Below are 24,905 nucleotides of genomic sequence, written 5' to 3'. Positions count from 1 at the left end.
TGGAATAATGAATGGGACAGCATTGTAGATTCTGCATCACCAGTCGGTTTCGGGATTTGATTACATGGTGGACTTGGTACCTGCTGTAAGAGGTGGAAAATGCATTTCATTGCTGTCTATATTTATGTACAGTGGGGTCTATATTAACACAGTGGGTATGGTTTAACTCAAGAACGACTGATTTAATATGTATTAACGGGTTTAAAATGTTGCTGCAGGTTTCACTTATTTTTAAAAAGAAAACTCCCTTAAATGTAACTTGCTGTTGAAGCTTTTTAGTTAACACCAGTAGATCCTGCTTTACTCGTGAGTAATCTGGAGCATGGTTGTGATGCTTAGCTGCTAACATGGAGCAATGTTTAATGTGCCCTGTGTCTAATGCCACTGCTGAACTATACTCTAGGCCAATGGTTTAAATTGTTAAATCTAGGCAGTTATAGCTGTAAACTCGTGTGCTGAAGCAGAGGGGAGTTGTGTATCTCCAAATTTCTGGCTCCAGGTCAGGCAAACCCACCCAAAAATGGCTTACTTTAAGATTGTTTTGCATTTTGAACAAAATATGTAATCTGGAATGTGGATAAGCTCTAAGACACGCCTTGAGTTATTTGCTGATCCCTCTCCCCAAATTACTAGGGCAAGTAACCAGTATTGTTACCGCCTCTGGGTCTTTTTATGCACTGTTGAGGTGTTGGAGTAGTTAATTGTACTATTTGTGGTGAGTGTTGGGGGTTTTGTGTGTTATCACACTGTCAACTCAACCATTGTTAATAGAATTCATAATGCAATTCAGTAATGTGGCTATATCTGATAGTCAAAGATGCTTGTTTTAGGCTCTCAGCCAAAAAGCACTTCACTGTTACGCACTTTTTTTAAATGAGCTGTTTAATAAAGTGCAGGCTGGGGTTGCTCAAAGGTCAAAGTTCACAATAATCTCAATGCGAGTGGTTCCGGGTTTCCTGCTTTGTGTGTGGATTGAAGTACACATTTGCTGTTGCATGTCTCCGTGTTGGATCTGGCCTCAGACCCTATGGGAAATCCAGCCTGGAACTATCAATCTAGCCAAGAGAGCAGAATGATTCAGGTGGGCTGACATCGTGGGGGTTGGGAATGGCAATCTGCCAAATCTGGGAGGTAGAGTCGGGGCAGATCTGGATATTAATGTTGTCATATCCAGTCACTGTCCTATCACGTGATATAAGGATCAAATCTGAATCAAGAGTGACTTGAGTTAAATTATGTTTATGTAGAGTGACTCTAAATTGATTCCAAAATTTATTTAGGTCAAGGCCGATCACTTGCTCAGAATTTGTTGAGGAGCTGTTGATTTGCAAGTATATCGAGGAGGGCTCTGATCTGTTTCATGGTTAACACATTTTTAACTAGTGACATTAACTAGTAGTAGTGACTCATTCTTGTTGGCCCTTAAACAGTTAGAACTGTTTCAAACAGTGTCCTATCACAAGGCAAAACACATTTGTTTACTCTGGTGACACCATTGAGCAATAGAGTCCGACAGGCCTCTTCAGTTCCTTTTTATGGTGTGTGTTTTTTGTTTCTCAATTTATTTTTCTTCTTTCCCAGAATCATATGGCAGCACAGAAGGAGGCCATTCGGCCCATTGTGCCTGTGCAGGCTCTTTGAAAGAGCTATCCATTTAGTCCCACACCCCAGCTCTTTCCCCATAGCCCTTACAAATTTTTCCTTTTCAAGTATTTATCCAATTCCCTTTTGAAAGTTACTATTGAATCTCCTTCCACCGCCCTTTCAGGCAGCGCATTCCAGTTCAGGTGGAATATGGAGAAGTGTGAATAAAACCCGGGGAAGGAGTGAAATTGTACCATTTCAGTCAGATTTGTATGAATGCAAGTTTTCTGGGAACACGTTTAAACTCCATACGAACAGGCTTTATTTTATAAACGTGTAATGTGTATGCACTATTTATTTTCTGTACTATTTATGGGAGGGGAATATTTAGGAGTTTTCCTGGGAATGAAGCCAATCTTCCACAAACAAACACCAACAGAAAAGGGGATGTCAACCGCCTGACATCGGAGACATTATTTGTAGTTGGAGTGAGGGTGGGGCAATGGTCCGTGTGTCTATTTGTAGAACTGGAGACCTCTAGACCTGCCTTGCACTTGGAATTGTGTTTGCATTCACAAACACAGTGCTGCCAATAGTTACAAAGCCTGTTACTGTACTGAGGAGAGTTTCTTTCAGGTCCAAATGGCAACTGACCATAACCTGACAGCATCCTGTTGTACAAGAGGACACGCAGACCCTGTAGTCTCCTATAAATAGTGCGCTTGTGTTACAGGAACTTTTATTTCCTCCAGTACTGAAAGAAAACAAGCTGCAGATGGAGGACTGGCTAAATAGACAGAGTACCTCTGTATGGAGTTATTGTTGGACAGGCTAATCTGTAAATACTTACCCTTGGAATGGGTTCTAAAAGTTATCCTATGATGCTATTTCAGGATGTTGAGGGTGACATTTTAAGAAGAAAAATGTTTGTGCTCAAAGTGAGGGCTGCTGGTGCTGGGAGTGGAACTGTCTCCATTTCAGGCATCCAATGTCAGGTATACCACAGCCAAAGTAAGACTCCCTCTATTGTGCCCCAGCAACTTGCCTCAGCCGCAACCTCAAGAGAGCAACCCCTACTGAGCCAGTGAGACCTGTTTTCCCCATTACCCACATCAGCCATCCTATGGCCTCTCAGAGATTGCCAATTAGTGCCAAGGAAGGGACAACTCTGTGCTATAGGTCTGTGCCCATGAGGATCTGGATTGGGACTGCTCGAACTCATTTCACATAGATAGCAGATAGAGGAGACCTCCATCTCATTAGTCTGGGCTGGATTGGAACCTAGGTCCTAGAAGTGAAAGGCGAATATCTGACTCACTGCTGTTTCAGATAAGAAACGTATTTGTGAACATAGTTTCCCCCTCCCTCTTTCCATGTGTCCTTGCATTGTACACTATTCCCTGCCTAAGGGGCTGAAGTAGATGACCATCTCCCGGGCCACTGAATGTATCACTCATGGACCATTCTCCAGGGAGTGCACTCCAAGCCTGGGTTGACTTGCTCGCTGAGGGCCAGCATCAAGAACTCTTCCAAGTGAGGAATGACGGCTACATCTCCAGACCATAAATACACTGATCCATCTGTGCCACCAGGTTGCCCATTTGCTTCAACCTTGAGTCTTCAAGCTCTATGAAACTGTTCAGTGTACAACAACTTGCATTTATACAGTGATCCTGTCTTGAGCTGTTAAACCAATCTTGTAAAGTAATATATGCACAACACTTATTTTTATATTTCTTTTATTTTTGTCACCTTTAAAGGGAGTGTTTTTCTTTCTTTTACTGTTTGTAAGAGACTCGGACAGATAGTCAAACCCTGAAATGTCTAAACAATAAATTTAAAGATTACCATAGTTGTTTGTGTTTATTAGTTTTTTTTTCCTCGCAGGTTCAGTCCCCATGCTGTTAGCTGGCCCAGGGCTTGGGAATGGGGGAAGAGAGAGAAAAGAATAAACCAAGGTTTTCATTCTTACTGTCTAACCAGCTGCTCCTGGTGAAGTGTGCATGTGTGTAAAAATATAGGTGTATGGTAAGGATATGCTTTAAATTGGCTATGATATTCCTCACAGCCAAATACCCTGTTTACTATCAACAATCTGTAGAATGGCCACTTGGATAAGGCATGGCAGGATGCTAGTGGAACCATATTTCAGTGCCTTCTGTTGGAGGTGTTGTGGAAATTATGGCTTCCCATGTAAGATGTTCCACATCCAGTCAATTCCCGATAAACAGATCCAAGGAAGAAATAACTTTTTAAAAATTCATTCACAGGGTGTTGGCGTCGCCAGCGTTTATTGCCCTTGAGAAGGTGGTGGTGAGCCGCTGCCTTGAACTGCTGCAGTTTGTGTGGTGAAGGTTCTCCCATAGTGCTGTTAGGGAGGGAGCTCCAGGATTTAGACTTCCATTCATATAGCACGTTATCACATCCTCAGCAGTGATGCAGTGATTCACTTACTGAAATGCAGTCACTGTTAATGTAAATACAGTCGCCCAAAAAGCAAATGAGATGAATGATTAACTTGCCTTTGTTTCTAGTGGTTGAGGGAGAAATGTTAATCAGGACAGCTGGAGAGGTCCCTGCTCTTCAAATGGTGCCATGTGATCTTTTATGTCCATGTGGACAGGATTCAGTTTAACATCTCAGCTGAAAGACGGTACCTCCGACAGTGCAGCACTCCCTAGCAGTGCACTAAAGCATTAGCCTGTGTTCAGGTCCTGGAGTGGGGCTTGAACCCATGACCACCTGCCTCTCCTTGCCCCTCCTTAAAGCAGTACTCACAGTGGGGTACGGTTTCACTGCAGACCTGTGCAATCACTATCTCGCCCATAATTCACCCAGGATCAGGTTCGACTGTGAGATGGTTGCAGTTTGTGCCTCTCCCCTAGCTGGAGGGCATTGAGCCCGATTGTAGCATTGCTACCTTGCCTCAGATCAGCTAACTCGCCATAGGGCAGGATTTGAACCTGGGACCTTCCTGAGGTCTGGGCTTAAGTACAACACCATGCAGTACAACCACTGAGTTACTGGTGTGGAGTATGTAACTGCTACTGAAGGGGTACTCTTATGAAATATTTGTTTTCATCTATTGGTAAATTGTTCCATCTAAACTTAGGCAACTGCTCTAAGAATTTGTAATACGGATCCCCCCAATGGGTAAATGCACCCCCGCGCGCCCCAGTCTACTACTAGCCCATCCAGACCACTGAGTCTTAGGGTTGATCCTCAATCTGGCAATTGGCCTCTGTTTCTGGAGGGGGAGAGGAAAAATCAGCCATTGTTCCTGCTACTCACATCTTTCCAGTGACCCGTGGCTGAAAAGTTCCTGCAAATGGATGTGGCGGAAGATAAGTCCAGGCTCTTGGCTGCAATTCTCCCTGTGGTTGAATACCCTACCAACACTCATGGCCACTTGGATAAGATACCAGAAGGAGCCTTTAGTCATGCCCTAGCAACAGCCTGCACCTGTGGGGGATGAGGGAAGAATAAAGGGCTAGGGGAGAATTGCAAAAAAAAAATAAACGATATATATCAGAGGATTGGAGTTTGGTTGCAACATGGTCAGTGGTAGCTCAGTGGGTAGCACACTCGCCTATGGGTCAGAAGGTTGTTGGTTCGAGTCCCACTCCAAAATCTAAGCTCACACTCCAGTGCAGTACTGAGGGAGTGCGGCACTGTTGGGAGGTGCCATCTTTCGGATGAGACGTTAAACCGAGACCCCGTCTGCCCCCTCAGGTGGATGTAAAAGATCCCATGGCACTATTTCCTCCCAAGTGTCCTGCCCAATGTTTATCTCTCAACCAACATTACTAAAAAAAACATTATCTGGTCATTATCAGATTGATGTTTGTGGGACCTTGCTGTGAACTAATTGGCTACTGTGTTTCCTATATTACACTGCACTTCAAGAGTACTTAATTGGCTTTGGGATGTCCTGAGGTCGTGCAAGGCGCTATATAAATACAGGTTCCTGCGTTGCTGGTGTGGTAGCCAGCGAACAATGGATCAATGCTATAGCTAATGTTTTATAAAGTACAATTGTAAACAATTTTACAACACCAAGTTATAGTCCAGCAATTTTATTTTAAATTCACAAGCTTTCGGAGATTTTCTCCTTCCTCAGGTAAATGTCAGCACAAGTGTCCCCTTTGACGGTCACCCACGTGGCCCAGTTAAACCAAAAGAAGCTTAGAATAAAACTGAATCGGAAGTTTCAAAATCAACTATACCTTTAATTGATCCATGAAGATGGCACTGGGCTGCCCCAGTGTCATAAAGAAACACATTTGCATAGGCCCCTTAGTTTTAAGGAGGCACAACCACTGAAAGAATTGAAACATAAAGACCGATTTCGACAGAACCAAATCGTGATGTTATTACTGGGGTCTATTAAACATTTACCTGAGGAAGGAGAAAATCTCCGAAAGCTTGTGAATTTAAAATAAAATTGCTGGACTATAACTTGGTGTTGTAAAATTGTTTACAATTGTCAACCCCAGTCCATCACCGGCATCTCCACATTATAAAGTACAGCCAACAGTATATTCTCGCACTCACTGTTGGCGGTACGCTTGAGGCCTTCCAGGACCGGTGATCACTGCAGGGAATAGTGTTTAATAGACCCCAGTAATAACATCACGATTTGGTTCTGTCGAAATCGGTCTTTATGTTTCAATTCTTTCAGTGGTTGTGCCTCCTTAAAACTAAGGGGCCTATGCAAATGTGTTTCTTTATGACACTGGGGCAGCCCAGTGCCATCTTCATGGATCAATTAAAGGTATAGTTGATTTTGAAACTTCCGATTCAGTTTTATTCTAAGCTTCTTTTGGTTTAACTGGGCCACGTGGGTGACCGTCAAAGGGGACACTTGTGCTGCTGATTTCTGCCTAGTGGTCCAGCTAAAATAGCATCTGCAGAGAGAACCGACCAGTGCATGGTTCTGAGGCAGGGGGTCTGTTCTCTGCACCGATGCTGACCGGCTGTGTCTTTCCAGCCTTTTCTGTTTCTGGAAGGTAGGGAAAGGTGACCTTTGCCGACACAAGTCACTGCGCTCCAGGCGGCTGGCGATCCGATCACCTTGTACAGCCCAGTCTGCAGACCCAGCAGTTAAGTACTAAAATCATATCCCAAAGTTGTAATGGAGAGAAGCAATTGGCCAACTTCTTTGCAATTTAGAATTGATTTAACTATCTCCAGGGCGTCCCCTAAACGCATAAAAAATGTTCTGCCCAGCCATGGATCACCAATAAGGTGGGATTGGAAGTGGGACATTTTCTGGAACTAAACACTCCCCCGCCCACCACCAAAGACGGTATAAAGAACCCAGGCAGCCCCCAGGGGCCCCGATTTCGATTCACACTATGGCTTTAGGTAAGAGAAAGGCTTTGGAATGAGCTGGGCAATGTTTTAATGCAGGCTGAGTTTAAGTTGCAATATTTTAATGTAGGGTGAGTTTAAGTTGCAATATTTTAATGTAGAGTCAGTTTAAGTTGCAATATTTTAATGTAGAGTGAGTTTAAGTTGCAATATTTTAATGTAGAGTGAGTTTGAGTTGCAATATTTTAATGTAGAGTGAGTTTAAGTTGCAATATTTTAATGTAGAGTGAGTTTAAGTTGCAATATTTTAATGTAGGGAGAGTTTAAGTTGCGCTAGCTTTTCTCTTTTAGTTATGTTTGAGTTGTAACTTTCTCCAATAAGTGCAGTAATGTCAGGGATGGTTGTGATGGTTTTGATTCGGGCAGTAACTCACCGGCTGCTGCTCGTTTCCTGCTAAATCCCAGCACTGAGAGTTGAGAATCTACACGATTCCTGTGCTGTACAAATCCTGGAGAAGAGACCTAACAGTTGGAGCTGTTAGTAATCGTTAGGAATTATTATAGAGGCAGAATTTGGTAGTACAAAATAAAGCAGCTTTTTGTCTATGTGTTGCCTGCAGTTGTATTTTGTAATGTTACCGATGGTGAACGGCAATTAAAATCCACAGAGGAAATTCCGCTGGAAATATAATGCGATACTGGCTGGTCAAACAGGGGCCTCGGGGAGACACCGATGGGCTGAGTGTTCCCAGCACTTTCTACCTTTATTGTACCTGATACAATTCGAGTGAGGGACCTGATAGGAATTGGGGTGTCTCTCCTGCGCAGTTTAGCTGCGGTTTTACCTTGCTACCGGTCTGAGTGCGGTACTCACCATCGAGACGGGAGTTATACCGTGGGCACTACGCGACTCTGTGCACACACACACACACACACAGAGACAAAATGATCTCTGGAGTGTTTGTTTTCTCAGAGCACTTGAAAACTTTTTTTAAAAACTCATCAGTGTACTTTTGAAAACCATTGCCTTGTTGATAATTGGGTGCCATATGGGATCTATTTACATCCACCTGAGAGGGCAGAAAGGCCCTCGATTTAACATCTCACCTGAAAGACGGCACCTCCGACAGTGCTGCACTCCCTCAGTACTGCACTGAGGTGTCGGCCCAGATTATGTGCTGAAGTCTCCGGACTGGGGCTTGAACCCACGACCTTCTGACCCCAAGGCAAGTATGCCTCGATGTTCTTCACCCCACCATTGGTGGTCGTGCATTTAGTTGTCTAGGCTTTAAGCGTTGCAGTTCCCTCCTAAACCTCTCTGCCTCCACCTCGCTCGCCTCCTTTAAGATCCTCTTTAAAACCAACCCAGTAGGCCCTCGTTGCTCAGTGAGTAACCAAGCTATGCGGATTAGTAAGGCCCCCTGTTGGATTCCCTGTCTCTGCTGAGCTGATTTCAGCCGGTGAGTGTTCAGGGTGCTGCAATTGGACCCAGTTCCCTCTGGAATAGAGAAGGAAAATCAGCTGAGGGCCCCCACTCTTCACTGACCCTGAGATGGAAAGCGACCGTGTGAAAATCGGCATCCAGCTGGGTTGTGAAGGCTGCTACAATCGAATAGCCTGCCCATGCTCTCGCAACAGATACTGGAGAATGGCTCTTCACTCCTCAAGGGCCAGCCTGCAGTGCTTGAAGTGGCAGTGGAGCCTGTGCTCTCTGAGCCAGGACAGCTCCTGTGCCCATGTTCGTGTTCGAGTCCCCTGTGATTAAACCCAAGATCGTTTGGTAGGTATGGAGTGTGACTGCTCGGAATTCTATCCCGTTTTATGTTGTAAATCTTGGAACCTGTGTTGTGCACAGGCCACTTTGGGCAGACTGAATCCATGTTTATTCCTCGCTCTTAACTATTGATTGCTGTCAGACAAGTAATGCAGCTTTTGCAAAAACAAGGGTTAGTTCATTGGAAGCTTCTAACACTCCAGTTCAGTACTGAGAGAGTGCTGCACTGTCGGAGGTGCTGTCTATTGGATGAGATGTTAAACCGAGGCCCTGTCTGCCCTCAGGTGAACGTAAAAGATCCCATAGCACTATTTCAAAGAAGAGATGGGGAGTTCTCCCTGGTGTCCCGGCCAATATTTATCCCTCAACCAACATCACAAAACAGATGATCTGGTCATTATCACATTGCTATTTGTGGGATCTTGCTGTGTGCAGTTTGGCCTGTGCATTTCCTACATTACAACAGTGACTACACTTCAAAAGTTCCTAATTGGCTGTAAAGCGTTTTGGGAAGTCCTGAAGTGGCGAAAGACACTATATAAGTTCTTTCTTTTCTGTCAGTTTAATGTTAAGATCTGCAGATGCTGTCAAATGTTATCCATAGCCTAGAATGTAGATGGGAGATAATTCCAGTTCATCACAAGTAACATTAGGTGGCATCCTGTATATTCTGTTTATCAATGAGGGGATGTGTGCTTTTGAAAACCATTGCCTTCTTGATAGTTGTGTGGCGTTGGGATCTTTTATATGTGAAAGGGCAGACAGGACCTCGGTTTAATATCTCACCTGAAAGACGGCACCTCTGACCATGAAGCATTCCCTCAGTACTAACACAGAAATGCTCAAGTCGCTGGACTGGGGTTTGAACCCATGAACCTTCTGACTCTAAGATAAGAGTGCTGCCCACTGAACCAAGGCTGGCACCTTGAAGTGGTCCAGGATAAGGCAAACTGGTGATGAATAATGAGGCTGGATTGCTGGACTCTGGTTTTGCATCTAATTTACAGCATCAAAACAGGCCATTTGGCCGAACTGGTCCATGCCAGTGTTTATGCTCCACATGAGCCTCCTCCCACCTTACTCATCTAATCCCATCAGCATATCCTTCTCCCTCATGTTTATGTAGCTTCCCCTCAAATGCATCTATGCTATTCGCCTCAACTACACCATGTGGTAGTGAGTTCTACATTCAAACCACTCTCTGGGTAAAGAACTTTCTTCTGAATTCCCTATTGGATTTATTAGTGACCAACTTATATTTATGACCCCTAGTTCTGGTCTCCCCCACAAGTGGAAACATCTTCTCTCCCTCTACCCTATCAAACTCTTTCATAATCTTAAAGACCCCTATCAGGTCACCCCTCAGCCTTCTCTTTTCTAGAGAAAAGTGCCTGTTAGACTCGAATTTTTGGAGCAAAACCAGCCGGAGACGGAACTGCTGACAAAGTTAAAGTTTATTCGAAAGCTTTGTGCACAAAGGGAGAGTGGTCAGCTTCCTCAATCTCGCACCAAACTCTCAGAGGAACATCAGCACTACAAGCATGTTTATACCTTTCAATAAGCAACACCCACCTGCTTTGAAAGGTGAGGGTACATGTTTACATAACTACAGTGGGTTTCATTGGGTGGTATAGTCTGCCACTCACTTGTCAGGGGCTACCTTGGGTCGTCCCATGACATTAAACATCTCACACTCCTGAGGAGGACCCTTATCAGTAAACACATAAGTCCCAGACATTGAGACTGCACGGAGGGTCTTCACGAAGTCCTGACCAGCTCATCCCTCACTCCCTTTTGTGCTGGGGTGACCTTGGAGATATCCACCGCTCCTCCCTTAATCATCCGAAGTGAGCTAGTTAGGATAAACAATGTCAGCTTCGTCCTTGGGTAAACATTCCTTAACGTGTTCTGGAGATAAGCGAGCTGGTGGCCATAAGTCCAACAAACCTGCCTTTGTCAGCTCTTACAGTGTGAGTCACGAACTGCTCCCATAATGGTCAAGTATCCCATCATGCTTTGCTGCTACCTAAATGCTACATGTGCGATTTAACTACTTATGTATGTGAGGATAGGAGTGGCTAATCATTATTTAATATATAGATATATATAGATATAGATATAGATATATATATCAGGTTAGGTAAGGGGAGGCTGGAGGTTTTGGATCTGTGTTTACAAGAGCACTTTTCCAGTCCAACAAGCCCCAGCCTGCTCAATCTTTTCTGATAGTTATAATCTCTCCGTTCTGGTATCATCCTTATAAATCATCTTTGCACCTTCTCCAGTGCCTCTATATCCTTTTTATAATATGGAGACCAGCAAGGTGTACAGCACTCCCAAGTGTGGTCTAACCAAGGTTTTATACAAGTTTAACATCTCTGCTTTTCAATTCTATCCCGCTAGAAATGAATTCCACTGTTTTGTTTGCTTTTTTTATGGCCTTATTAACCTGCGGCGCTACTTTTAGTGATTCATGTATCTGTACCCCGAGATCCCTCTGCTCTTCTACCCCATTTAGTCTTATTTTCCAAGGAGTATCTGGCCTCCTTATTCTTCCTACCAAAATGCACCACTTCACAATTATGAATCCAGTCAGATCAGGAAGGTCTGAGGTTTAATTCCTGGAATGTGCTGAGTTGGCAAAGCCTCACAAAACACAATGAGATCAATAATGTCAAAAAGACATCATTAATAAGCCTGAGTAAAAATCGAGACGCTGACGCATAACCTGAGGGCCCAGGATCCAATTTTGCTGAACAATGTTCCCAAACTGGTTTAAAATCAGATACAATTTTGGCACGCATATTTTGGTCAACACTTGTTACCAGGATGAATTGATTTGTTTCAAAGTCATAGTAATCAGCACAACCACCCCAAAGAGAAAACGGGTTTAAGAAATGTGAGTAAAGGGAGTAGTGACATGAAGATTAGTTCGAAATCAGCCAAGCAAGTCTCTCACATTGAAAGCAAAATAATTAAGACTAAACATAATGGATATATCAATATATTTAATGTACAGAATACATTAAATGGAATAATGTTTTAAGATCAGTTGATAAATGATTTAAATTCAGACTTTCTGCAATATAGAAATTAACATTCTACTTAAAATGTATTTAGCAAAGAATTTTTAAAATTATCATGTTTCAAATCAAACCATAGACTTCCACATCAGTGTGTTGTTCAGTCACTTGTTCAGGCTCCTGGTCTGGCAACGCCTCAATTTTAAAATTCTCATCCTTGTTTTCAAATTCCTCCATGGCCTCGCCTCTCCCTATCTCTGTAATCTCCTCCAGCCCTACAACCCTCCCAGATCTCTGCGCTCCTCCAATTCTGCTCTCTTGCGCATCATCGATTTTAATCTCTCCACCATTGGCGGCCGTGCCTTCAGCTGTCTAGGCCCTAAGCTCTGGAATTCCCTCCCTAAACCTCTCCGCCTCTCTGCCTCTCTCTCCTCCTTTAAGACGCTCCTTAAAACCTGCCTCTTCACCTGTCCTAATATCTCCTTATGTGGCTCAGTGTCAAATTTTGTTTGGTAACACTCCTGTGAAGCGCCTTGGGATGTTTTACTACGTTAAAGGCGCTATATAAATGCAAGTTGTTGTTGTTGTAACACATGAACTGATGGCGTCAAATTCTTCGCACTGAGAATGATCAATGTGTGGAATAGACTTCCGGGTAGCATAGTGGAGGCAAACAGCCTCGAATCATTTAAGGAGCTGTCCTGGTGGGAGAGGCCATGTGTGGATGATGGCAAAGATCTCGGTTCTCTGGTTTATGGTTTGATTTGAAACATGATAATTTTAAGTAGAATGCTAATTTCTATATTGTAGAAAATCCGAATTTAAATCATTTATCAACTGATCTTAAAACATTATTCCATTTAATGTATTCTGTACATTAAATATATTGATTGTATCCATTAAATTTAGTCTTAATTGTTTTGCTTTCAATGTGAGAGGCTTGCTTGGCTGATTTCGAACTAATCTTCATGTCACTACTCCCTTTATTCACACTTCTTAAACAATTTGTGGGGTGGCTGTGCTGATTACTGTGACCTTGAAACAAATACATTTATCCAGGTAGATGGATGAAGGCAGAGATCTTCTGCTCTCAGATAGGAGTTGACGAAGGAGCAAGAGGTCTTTGCTACATCCTTTGTGGCCTCTGGTGGAAAATGAGTACCATCAGTGCAGCCCAGTGGGAGGGGTTTGTGGGAATGCAGAGCACTGAGGAGCGAGTGGCAACATTGCAGTCAACTGCAGGGGAGCCCCGAAGCACTGAGGCCAGAAGCGCAGAACAGCATTCTGTCCCAAATTCTCTAAGGTCAGCCGTGGCTCAGTGGGCAGCACTCTCGCATTGCAGTCGGGAAGTCGTGGGTTCAAGTCCAACTCCAGAGACTTGAGCACGTAATCTAGGCCGACACTCTAATGGAGTGCTGCATGGTCGGAGGTGCCGTCTTTCGGATGAGAGGTTAAACCAAGGCCCTGTCTGCCCTCTCAGGTGGACGTAAAAGATCCCCTGGCACTATTTCGAAGAAGAGCAGGGAAGTTACCCTTGGTGGCCTGCCCAATATCAGTCCTTCAACCAACATCACTAAAACAGTTATCCAGTCATTATCACATTGTTGTTTGTGGGATCTTGCTGTGAGCAAATTGGCTGTTGCATTTCCTACATCACAACAGTGCCAGTACTTCATTGGCTGTAAAGTGCGTTGTGAAAGGCACGATATAAATGCAATTTCTTTCTTACTTTTAACTGGTACCATTGAGACCTTTCTGTATGGTCGCTATACGTCCTATAGGAAATGGCTGCACTCCCAAAAACTGGTGATAGGGGACGGGTGTACTCTTGAAACTGTCTATAATCGTTCAACTAGCAGGTCTTGCCGAGAAAGACCACAAAGGTGTTCGTTGCTCTCAATGGCTCTGTTGCCGTTCCAGGGATGAGGTCAGAATAAAGGCAGAAAAATAGTTTGGCTGATTAAAGGCCTGCAGCAAATTGATGCCATGCATGATGTGCGAATGTGTGATGCTGACAGTGGATATCAAAAGTGGTCCATTCTGCAACACTGAGTTCCTCATCCTACTAACCCTGAGCAGTTAGAAAGAAAAATCTTGCATTTATATAGCGCCTTCACAACCTCAGGACACCCCAAAGTGCTTTACATCTAATGAAGTACTTTTGAAGTGTGGTCACTGTTGTAATGTAGCAAATGCAGCAGCCAATTTGCGCACAGCAAGATCCCACAAACAGCAATGTGATAATGACCAGATAATCTGTTTTTAGTGCTATTGGTTGAGGGATAAATATTGACCAGGACACTTGGTGAAGGTCGTGACCTGTAGCCTGAGCGCAATGTAAAAAAAATCTGAATGACCTCACCCAGTGTTTACTTAACAGCACTTAGACTTAAAGGGAACAAGTTTCACCTTAGCAGCAGAATAATACATTACCTGGTATAGCGTCAGCTTCAGCAAGGGGGTCAGCACCTTCAGGAAAAGAAGGCAAAGTAGAAAATGGGGGATGGATAGGAGGCTAGAGACCCTCGAGCTTCATTTGTCTCATTCTTTTTAATGGAAGCCCTCCTGTGGTCTCAATCATTCTCAAGTATCTGTTGTAAATAGTTTCTTTGCAAAATGCACAGTCTCCACTGTACTTCTTCACACAATCAAATATTGAGTAATGCAGTTGATTCCTAAAATGTTCATGATTGGAAACAGGTTGTGGTAAGCCCTGTGCTAAAGGCTACAACATGACAGGAAATAATGCTGCCAATCACAAGTACAATGCCAAAGGGAGCACCAATGATTTTTTTTATATATTTGTTCATGGAATGTGGACATCACTGGCAGGGCCAGCATTTATTGCCCAGACCTAATTGCCCTTGAACAGCTGAGTGGCTTGCTAGGCCATTTCAGAGGGTGATTAAGAATCAACCACATTGCTGTGGGTCTGGAGTCACATATAGGCCAGACCGGGTAAGGACGGCAGGTTTCCTTCCCTAAAGGACATTAGTGAACCAGATGGGTTTTTACAACAATCCTGTAATTTCATGGCCACCATTACTGATACTAGTTTTTTTATTCTAGATTTTTATTTAATTAATTGAATTTAAATTCCCTAGCTGCCGTGGCAGGATGTGAACTGATGAGTCCAGAATATTAGTGCAGTAACATAACCATCATGCTACCATACCCTGATACCAAAGGGAGTGCCGATGACGCCAAAGTGAGTACCAGTGATGCCAAAGGGAGCACCGGTGATGCCAAAGGGAACAATGGTGCCAAAGTGAGTGCCGGTGATGCCAAAGGGAATGCCGGTGACGCCAAAGGGAACAATGGTGCCAAAGTGAGTGCCGGTGATGCCAAAGGGAATGCCGGTGACGCCAAAGGGAACAATGGTGCCAAAGAGAGTGCTGGTGACGCCAAAAACAAGTGCAGCAAAAGACATAAAAAGGTAAAAAAAGCTCTGTTCTGTTTTTATTTAGATTTCTTGCCTTCCCTCTTGCCAATCATTCACAGTATAAAAGGCAAGCGAGAGTACCTGCTGCCTTTTCTCTTCAGGTAGCTACTAGCAGCTGTGTGAAGTTGCTCTCTCATCACTCGCCCAAGTAGCCATTCTTCACCTGTGGGTTTAGCATCTGAACCAAATCTGATCCTGTCCTCATTCAGCATCTGCACACCCAGTGAGGTCCAGGGGTTATGGGACAGAGGTCAGGGGCAGGAACTTTAACTGATTCTCCCTCTCCCCCCGCACTCCGGGGCCCAAGGTATTGAGACCAATTCTAACTCGCCTATTGTCATCTTATGTTTTTTGTAACTACTCATTTCTACTCTGTTCCTGTTAAGTTACTGAAATTTGTCCTAGCTCATTGATAGTTCCTTTTCCTCAGCATTCGCACAGATTTGTTTCAGGCCCAATCTTTGGATTACCAGACCAAAGGGATCGGATGTCCCAACTCTGAGATATATAATGCGGCTCTTACACAGTCGGGTTTTAACGTTCTATTTACAAAGGTAACTTAATTCCAATGACGCCACTTATCAAACCACGAGGTTTGATTGCCAGCATTATTCCCCAAACTGCTTAGCTAGGGAAAAAAGGAAAGTGATTAAACACAAGAAAAGGTAAGAAATTCTTGTGTTGGAGTCTGCTCGAAGGAAGTAAATAACACACCTCAAGGTGAGATGATGCTGATAAACTGCTTTATATCATTCATAAGCCATGTTACGATGTGCTCTCAATCCGCTTGCTGTGTTGTGATACACTGTAAGTTGTGTGTCCCCTTGTGTATAATGAAACTCCCTATGTTTGTCGTGCTGGAATAGAGTAGACTGAAACAGGAGCCTGGTATAATGAAGCTTTTATTAGGTTCTGGTCCACCATCCCACATTGCAAGGATCATTCATTTCCAGGACAAAAGTAAGGGTTACATTTGCGCTGTTCAGTGACTGATGGGCTAAACTCTGCCATTGAATGCAAGCGTTTCCCTCACACTAACACCAATCTTTCACAATAATCCATCTTGATCCCAAATTAGCTGGCTGAGCAAAAGTTCAGATTTGTTGGTGACACCCAGCAGTGTAACCTGGTCCAAACTCTGATTCATTAAAATACTGTGACTCATGGTGTACAATCATGGTCGTTACAGGTCTCGTTGACCTATGATATTGCCTCATAGTTAGTGCATGTTACATAGAATTACATAGAACCTATAGCACAGAAACAGGCCATTCGGCCCAACAGGTCTATGCCAGTGTTTATGCTCCATGCGAGCCTCCTCCCTCCCTACTTCAGCTAACCTTTCTATTCCTTTCTCCCTCATGTGTTTATCCAGCTTCCTCTTAAATGCATCTATGCTATTCGCCTCAACTATTCCTTGTGGTAGTGAGTTCCACATTCTAACCACTCTCTGGGTAAAGAAATTTCTCCTAAATTCTTTATTGGATTTATTAGTGACTATCTTATATTTATGGCCCCTAGTTTTGGACTCCCCCACAAGTGGAAACATCTTCTCTACGAGTTTATCCTGTGTATCCCTTAGTGGCCCTATCCCTATCCTGATTTTTCTTTTGTTATTTATGTGTCTGTAGAATACTTTACTATTTATTTTTACATTCCTTGATAATTTAATTTCATCGTTTCTCTTTGCCTTCCTAATTGTTTTTTTAACTTCTTTCCTAACCTTTTCGTATTCCCTTTTGTCATCCTCTCCTTTGTTGTCTATGTACTTAGTGTATGTTTTTTTCTTTAGTTTCAATTTTGCCCTTATTTCTTTATTTCTCCATGGTGCATCATTACTAGCTAGTTTGTTCTTGCTTTTTGGTGGGATATATTTCTCCTGTTCTCTAGCATCATTTTAAATATTTCCCACCACTGTTCTATTTCTTTGTTTATCAGTACATTTTTCCAGTTTATTTTCCCTAGTCCTAAAAACCAGCCTTTTTCCAATTTATTACTTTGGTCTTTGTTTACTTATTTCCGTCTCAATTTTTATCTTAAACCTTATTATGTTGTGATCACTCTTGCCTCGATGTTCCCCTGCGCTTACTTTTCTTATCTGGTTCATTTCCCATTACTAGATCCAACAGTGATTCCTCTCTTGGGCTTTTTACATACTGCATAAGAAAGGAGTCCTGCACACATTGTAATAACTGTACCATTCCCTGTACCACTTTACCTACCTCTTCTTGCCAGTTTATTTGGGGTAGTTAAAATCTCTCATGATTATTCTATGTCCTTTAATCATTTCATATATTTGTTTACATATTTCTTCCCCTACCTCCTTCCCAATATTAGGTGGTCTGTAGTAAACCCCCATTAGCGTGATCGATCCCTTATCTTTTATTTCAATCCATATGGATCCTGTTTCTATCCCTCTGTTAGTAATCTTCCTTTTTTTCTGCTGCCATTATGTTATCTCTAATTAGTACAGCTACTCTATCCCTCCCCCTTCCTTCCCTATCCTTTCTGGATATGTTATAACCTGCAATATTTAGTTGCCAATCCTGTTCTTTATGTAGTCATGTTTCAATTATTCCAACTACATCTGGTTCTTCACGAGGGATTATTGCCTGCAGTTCTCCCGTTTTATTTTGGATGCTGTGTACATTGCTGTAGAGGCAATTTAATTCATCTTTAATCGTTTCTTTTACTTTATTTTTCAACAGTCCTTTGATACTTCTGTTTTATAACTGTATTTGTCCCTTGACTGTTTATGTTATATTTACCCTGGTCTGACCTTTACACTCAACATCTGGTTCCTTTTATCTTTTTGTTATTGCTACCAGATCCCTCCCCCCATCTTGCTATCAAAACCAACTCCTTTGTTTTAAAGAGTGTAGAATTGTTTAAAGGGTTACTGTGCATATTGGAGGGAATAGTCTCTTTTTTGGATCTCATTGCCTTGGTGACTGTTACCTCACTCCTCTCTGGAAGGTGCAGACTATAGTAGGGATATGGTTCCACGGGATCCATCCGCCTTCTGATGCGACCATTCTTTACGTGTGTGCCTTGACCCTGAATGTCTGCAGACTGTTTGACTGTGGGAGTCAGCACTGCTGAGCCTGAGATATCTACACACATGCATGTTCTACCAAAATGGTCAACAGAATCCCTGGCTGAATATCTCCCCCCCCCTCCCCCACTCCCATTGTAATCGGAGGGCCTGAGACAGTTGTAACATCCTCACTGGCACTCTGGCTAAGATGAGCTAACTCGACATAAGGCCGGTCTCAAACCTGGGTTCTCCTGTCCTAGCTCCTAAAAGGATGCTTCTGCCAATGAAACTATGCCCTCAGCAAGAGGAGTGAAGAAGGTGGAGGTACCATTATGCCCAAAAGAATATAATGTCCCCTCTTCTCAAGCTGTAAAAATGAAGAGGTAAAGGATTGGCAATCCACCAGCTTAGAATCGTAGAATGATTACAGCACAGAAGGAGGCCATTCGGCCCATCGAGCCCTTTATAAGTGCAATCCCATTAGTCCTCTTTCCCCGTAGCCTTGCAAATTTTTTCCCTTCAAATATTTATCCAGTGCCTTTTTGAAAGCCATGATTGAATCTGCCTCCACCATCCTTTCAGGCAGCGCATTCCAGATCATAACTACTCGCTGCATAGAAAAGTTTTTCCTCATGTCGCCTTTGGTTCTTTTGCCAATCACTTTAAATCTGTGTCCTCTGGTTCTCGACCCTTCCGCCAATGGGAACAGTTTCTCTTTATTTACTTTATCTAAACCCTTCATGATTTTGAACACTTCAATCAAATCTCCTCTTAACCTTCTCTGCTCTTAAGAGAACAACCCCAGCTTCTCCAGTATATTCACCTAACTGAAGTCCCTCATCCCTGGAACCATTCTAGTAAATCTCCCCTGCACCCTCTCTAAGGCCTTCACATCCTTCCTAAAGTGCGATGTCCAGAATTGGACACAATATTCCAGTTGTGGCCGAACCAGTATTTTATAAAGGTTCATCATGACTTCCTTGCTTTTGTACTCTATGCCTCTATTTATAAAGCCCAGGATCCTGTATGCTTTTTTAACTGTTTTCTCAACTTGTTCTGCCACCTTCAAATATTTGTGCACATATACCCCCAAGTCTCTCTGTTCCTGTGCCCCTTTTAGAATTGTACCATTTAATTTATATTGCCTCTCCCTGTTCTTCCTGCCAAAATGTATCACTTTGCACTTCTCTGCATTAAATTTCATCTGCCATGTGCCCGCCCATCCCAGTCTGTCTGTCCTCTTGAAGTCTATCACTATCCTCCTCACTGTTTACTACACTTTCAAGTTTTGTGTCATCTGCAGATTTTGAAATCATGCCCTGTACACCCAAATCCAAGTCATTAATATATATCAAGAAAAGCAGTGGTCCCAGCACCGACCCCTGGGGAACACCACTGTACGCCTCCCTCCAGTCCGAAAAACAACCGGTCAACACAACACTCTGTTTCCTGTCACTTAGCCAATTTTGTATCCATGCTGCCATTGCCCCTTCTATTACATGGGCTTCAATTTTTGCTGACAAGCCTATTATGCGGCACTTTATCAAACACCTTTTGAAAGTCCATATACACAACATCAACTGCATTGCCCTCATCGACCCTCTCTGGTACCTCAGCAAAAACTCAATCAAGTTGGTTAAACACAATTTGCATCAACAAGTATATAAAAAGGGGGGCAGTAACCACACCCCAGAACTGGTGTGCCCCTTCAGTCAGGACAGGAATATCCTATGCCAGGGAGTAATATAATTGTCCATAGTACATGCAAGTATGGATAGGGGCAGCTCACCAAGTACCTATTGCGTGGAGGAAAACTTCTGTAAAATAACAATTCAGAGAATGCTCATTGGAAGTGGCCATGCTGACCATGTCCTGTTCTCTTTAACTGCAGGCAGAAGATAGTCAATCTCCCAGCTCCAGTTCCAGCTCCAGTAGCAGCTCTTCAGATAGTGAAGGAGAAGGAAAGGTAAGTGTTGGATAATCCTTGTCCTTTTAATAACCGATCGTGGGCGCTAGAGACAGTAATATGTCTGACAATTAACTGGTGTCAGCCTTGGCTCAGTGGGTAGCACTCTCTCCTGAGTCAGAAGGTCGTGGGTTCAAGTCCCACTCCAGTGACAAAACCTAGGCGGACACTCCAGTGCGGTACTGAGGGAGTGCTCCTCTGTCGGAGGTGCCGTCTTTCAGATGAGACGTTAAACCGAAGTCCCATCTGCCCTCTCAGGTGGATGTAAAAGATCTCATTTCACTATTTGAAGAAGAGCAGGGGAGTTCTTCCGGTGTCCTGGCCAATATTTATTCCTCAACCAACTCCTGAAACAGATGATCTGGTCACTTATTTCATTGCAAATTAGCTGCCGTGTTTCCTACATTACAACATGATCACACTTCAAAATTACTTCATTGGTTGTAAAGCACTTTGGGATGTCCTGAAGTCCTGAAAAGGCGCTATATAAATGCAAGTCTTCTTTCTTTTAATTCCATCATGAAAGTCCTTTCACGGCAGAGTTTGGGAATTGGTCTTTAAGTTTTATCCCTAATTTAATTTTACTAATTTGTGCCAGAACTGAAGCACTTGGGGCCTGTGTTAGCAGATGTTCATGTTAACAAGGATCTGCTATAGCTACAATTTTCTGCATTTAATTGCATTGGCTTCCCACCTGCCCAGTCTGCTAACCTGCCTGTCTTCCTGCAGTGTCCCACATTCTTTCTCCCAGTTCTCCACGCTCCCTAATTTGAATCATCGGCTTACTTTGATAGCATTCTCCTTGTTCCTATTTCTAAATCATTTATATGTCAATGAGAAAAGGAGGAAGGGGAAGAAGGAAGGTCTTTGAAGTCGGCTTTATTTTTCAGTTAGAAAAGGATTGGAAAAGATGGGACTAGATTGGTGGAATTGAAGACAGAAACAGAGCGGGCTAGCCAAATTAAGATATTTAAAATTTCTTATTAATTGTATAATAGTTTGTGCTTTAGTAGTTTAGGAATAGAGTAGTAATAATTGGTTATTATTATAATATTAATGTTGAGTTCATTTTCATTGTGAGTGAGCTACAAACTACAGAACTGGTCAGGCCCTGGAAGACTGGAATTTCCCTGGACCTACAGTCTAGGGTTAAATCTCCAGTGACTTCCTGAGAACTAACCGTTGTATACAAGGCAAGTGATCCACTATTGCTCAGATCGTCCTTTCCACTGATTCTGGGACGTTGTACATGAGCAGCATATCCTGTTACACTCAGCTGAGCTACAAACCAGGACTTGGAGCTGTGATTGTGAGCTTGGTTATGCAACTTGTGTCCATGCCCAGGCTGGCATCTGACTGGGCACCATTCCCCTTTCTTCATTCATTTCCTGACTTTCTTTTTCAACCAACAGCCTGGATGTGGAGAGAAGAAGAAAAAAGTGAAGAAAGTAAAAGCGGACCGGGTGAAAGAGAGAGCGAGTGGCAAAGGCAAAGCTGAGAAGTGCAAACACTAGCAGCGAATTGAAGAAAAGTCTGAGAGCGTATTATTTTAAGAGTTTGTCCTTGTACCTAATGTCTTGGCTTCTAAGTTTTTTGCATGATCAAGAGGCCCATCGTTTTTAGATTAAGCTTCCTCTTTCATCTTTCTCCCACTATTATTTGTTCACGGGCAGCCTTAATTCATGCAAGACTCTGGAGAACTCTTTGTGACACACTTGGGTTATTTGTTAGGCAGCTTCTCTGTGTGTGCTAGCCCCTGAGTAACTTCAGTTCTAATCATGGTCTAAAATTTTCCAATTTGTTCCCTCTTTCTCCCACCGTAGCCGATTCACATCTTAAATAGACTAAAGTTATGGAAAATAATTTTCTTAGTACGTTTGAACTAGGATAGTTCTCGATGGGGGCGGGGGGAAGAAATATCTAGTAATTGTTCCAGTGCTGCAGTGTATCGATTACTAACCGGTAAACACACTAGTAAGGGAGGTGAGGTATTCAAATGTAGAGCACTAGCAAAATAATGAGCTCCCCCCCATTTTTAACCTGTAGTCATGGCGGGGGCGGGGGTACAAATTAACCGGAAGATGAAGACTTGATGCATACATGATGGAGAAGGGAATAGAGGAATATGAGGGGGTAGGGCGGGTAGGGGCTCGTTTGATTATAAACACCAGCATAGACCAGTTGGGCCGAATGGCCTGCTGTAGATTCTATCTAAAGTCTGGGCCTTGATAAAGACAACTCAACAGCCTCTAACTTTCCCAACCAAAGGCAAAGGCCAGCAGGATAATGTGATACTCAACTGTCCTTGTCTAGGACTAAGCCCAGTCTGGAAAACACAGCTCCTCAAATAGATTTTGAGTGTTATTATTGAACTTCATGTACCCTCATGGGCAGTAGGTAAAAGGCACTATTTATAAAAGAACAGCCCAGATAAACAAGAGTTCTTGTAAGTACTGTTATTTAGTATCCTAAGTCGCACCCGTTCACCCATCACCCCTGAGCTCACTGACCTACATTGGCTCCTGGTCCACCAAAGCCTCAATTTTAAAATTCTCATCCTTGTTTTCAAATCCCTCCATGGCCTCACCCTCTCCCTATCTCTGTAACCTCCTCCAGCCCCACAACCCTCCGAGATCCCTGCGTTCTCCCAATTCCGACTTCCTTCTCCCCACCATTGGCGGCCGTGCCTTCAGCCGTCTAGGCCCTAAGCTCCGGAATTCTCTCCCCAGACCTCTCCACCTCGCGCGCTCCTCTTTTAAGAAGCTCCTTAAAACCTACCTCTTTGACCAAGCTTTTGGAATACTGTCCTTCACCACACGGACTGCACCGGTTCAAGGCGGCTCACCACCACCTTCTCGAGGGCAATTAGGGATGGGCAATAAATGCCGGCCTCACCAGCGACGCCCACATCCCATCAACGAATAAAAAAAAAATGTCTCCTTCTTTGCCTCAGTGTCAATTTTGTTTATCTGATTACACTCCTGTGAAGTGCTTTACCATGTTAAAGGTGCAATATAAGTGCAAGTTGTTAATTTTGAGACATAGTAAAGATGTGTCAATCTGAAATGGCACTTCAGTCAGCTACTGGGCTTTATTCATGAAACCCATGATTAAACTATGACCCTCCAGAATTAAACCTCTGATCTCTACCTTCACAGACCTTACCAATAAAAATTCCATCTGATTTTAAATGGTTAGCATTTGTGTGTGATATCTGATTTCTTTTAAATGCAAAGTTCTAAACTGTACGTAACTTTCTGCTGTCACAAAGGTTTGGCTGTGCACTTGAAGTGCTGCAATCTACAGGGCTAAGGACCAAGAACTGGAAAGTGGGATTAGGCTGGACGGCTCTTTTTCAGCCGGCACAGACACGATGGGCCGAATGGCCTCCTTCTGTGCTGTAAATTGCAGTGATTCTATGAAGGTTGATGGGATGTTGGGCGTCATCGTGAGGTTTAGAATGTAAACATGAGGAAGAAACCCTGCAGTTAAACATTTGGAATACTGGGCTCAGTTTCATCCATCCCATCTTTGGAAGAATGTACTGACCTTGGAGAAAGTTTAACAATTCATTAATTGGGATGAAGAGATTGAGCTATAATGATAGACTGGGGAATCCTGATTACAGGCCCCGGTCATGAGAATCTTAAAGGGGATGACCTGACTGAGGTGTTTAACAAAATGAAGGAATCCAAAACAGGGAACGTGGATTTTGAGTTATGTTGGCTAAATGCGAATTCAGGAAAATCTTCACACAAAAGATGGAAAGAATGTGGAACACACTGCCCCAGGACACCAAAGATGCCAAGTCAATTGTTTTGCTTAAAAAGGAGATCGATGCTTACTTAGGCAGTACAGGTATTAAAGCACATGGTGAAAAGGATGGGGAATTAGGATTTAAAAGATAGAGCTGTCCTGAGAACCAAAAATGGAACAAGCTCGAAGATTCAAGTGGCCTACTTCTGTTCCTATGTTTGTAAGAAATGTTGGTGGTCACCTAAAGACACAGCAAAAATAAAAAGGCCAGGAAGGAGATGGCAAGGTGAAGAGACTTAGGGAGAGAGTTGAAAGAGGCCACGAGCATAATGCTCGAGTGATTCGCCTTCTGAAGGTGGTGAGGAACAAGCAGTTCCCCAGTGTGAGGGGAGAGGGGGAGCTGTGTAGGAGGAGGTTGTTCAGCCAAGGTGGAGTGAGGAGACACATGAAGATGAGGATCTTCAAGTTGATTTGCTGGGACGCAACGAGCTAGTGGAAGTTGGCAAGGACAGAATGGACAAGTTACATACAACCTGTACACGTCCAGATGTCCTGTTTTGGGGACATTCAGAAAAGGAAGAGGGCAGTGTGAAATTGTGTTATAGATCAGTAAGACAGGCCAATCCATGATTTGGGAGGAGAGAAGCTAACTTTGCCTTCTATTAAAGGCGTACTATCCCTTTAAGGAGTACCAACGGTGTCAGCTTTCGCTCAGTCCTCTCGCTTCTGAGTCAGAAGGTTGTGAGTTCAAGTCCCACTCCAGAGACGAGCACAAAATCTAGGCAGACTAGTGCAGTACTGAGGGAGTGCTGCATTGTCGGAAGAGCCGTCTTTCGGTTGAGATGTTAAACCAAGGCCCCACCTGCCCTCTCAGGTGGACGTAAAAGATCCAATGGCACTATTATTTGATGTGGAGATGCTGGTGATGGACTGGGGTGGACAAATGTAAGGAATCTTACAACACCAGGTTCTAGTCCAACAGTTTTATTTGAAAATCACAAGCTTTTGGA

General features: G+C 43.3%; 1 protein-coding gene across 4 annotated transcripts; it reads left to right on the top strand.

Annotated features, from left to right (window-relative positions):
• Window positions 1-994: 994 nt before the first annotated feature.
• LOC137306067 (uncharacterized G-patch domain protein DDB_G0278987-like) lies at window positions 995-23,081 on the top strand. 4 transcript variants are annotated; one of them, XM_067975128.1, is made up of 4 exons: window positions 995-1,081; window positions 14,799-15,130; window positions 20,065-20,139; window positions 21,552-23,081. In XM_067975128.1, the coding sequence occupies exons 2-4, from the start codon at window positions 14,858-14,860 to the stop codon at window positions 21,651-21,653; spliced, it is 450 nt and encodes a 149-aa protein (XP_067831229.1). In that variant the 5' UTR covers window positions 995-1,081; window positions 14,799-14,857; the 3' UTR covers window positions 21,654-23,081. The 4 variants fall into 4 exon arrangements, with proteins under 4 accessions (XP_067831229.1, XP_067831230.1, XP_067831232.1 ...); XM_067975129.1 differs by lacking the exon at window positions 995-1,081 and adding an exon at window positions 6,327-6,358; XM_067975131.1 differs by lacking the exon at window positions 995-1,081 and adding an exon at window positions 6,593-6,686.
• Window positions 23,082-24,905: the final 1,824 nt, after the last annotated feature.

Source organism: Heptranchias perlo, chromosome 41, assembly GCF_035084215.1.
Source record: "Heptranchias perlo isolate sHepPer1 chromosome 41, sHepPer1.hap1, whole genome shotgun sequence".
Taxonomy (NCBI): domain Eukaryota; kingdom Metazoa; phylum Chordata; class Chondrichthyes; order Hexanchiformes; family Hexanchidae; genus Heptranchias; species Heptranchias perlo.
The sequence above is the reverse complement of the archived record's forward strand: the minus strand, read 5'-3'. Positions and strand labels throughout refer to the sequence as shown.

What these genes read in the sequence shown, in the direction of transcription:
- LOC137306067 (XM_067975128.1), top strand. Translation starts at nt 14,858, where the DNA reads ATGCTACCATACCCTGATACCAAAGGGAGTGCCGATGACGCCAAAGTG. An exon ending in GCAGCAAAAGACATAAAAAG is followed by an intron (nt 15,131 to 20,064) that starts GTAAAAAAAGCT and finishes CTTTAACTGCAG; the next exon opens with GCAGAAGATAGTCAATCTCC. An exon ending in ATAGTGAAGGAGAAGGAAAG is followed by an intron (nt 20,140 to 21,551) that starts GTAAGTGTTGGA and finishes TTCAACCAACAG; the next exon opens with CCTGGATGTGGAGAGAAGAA.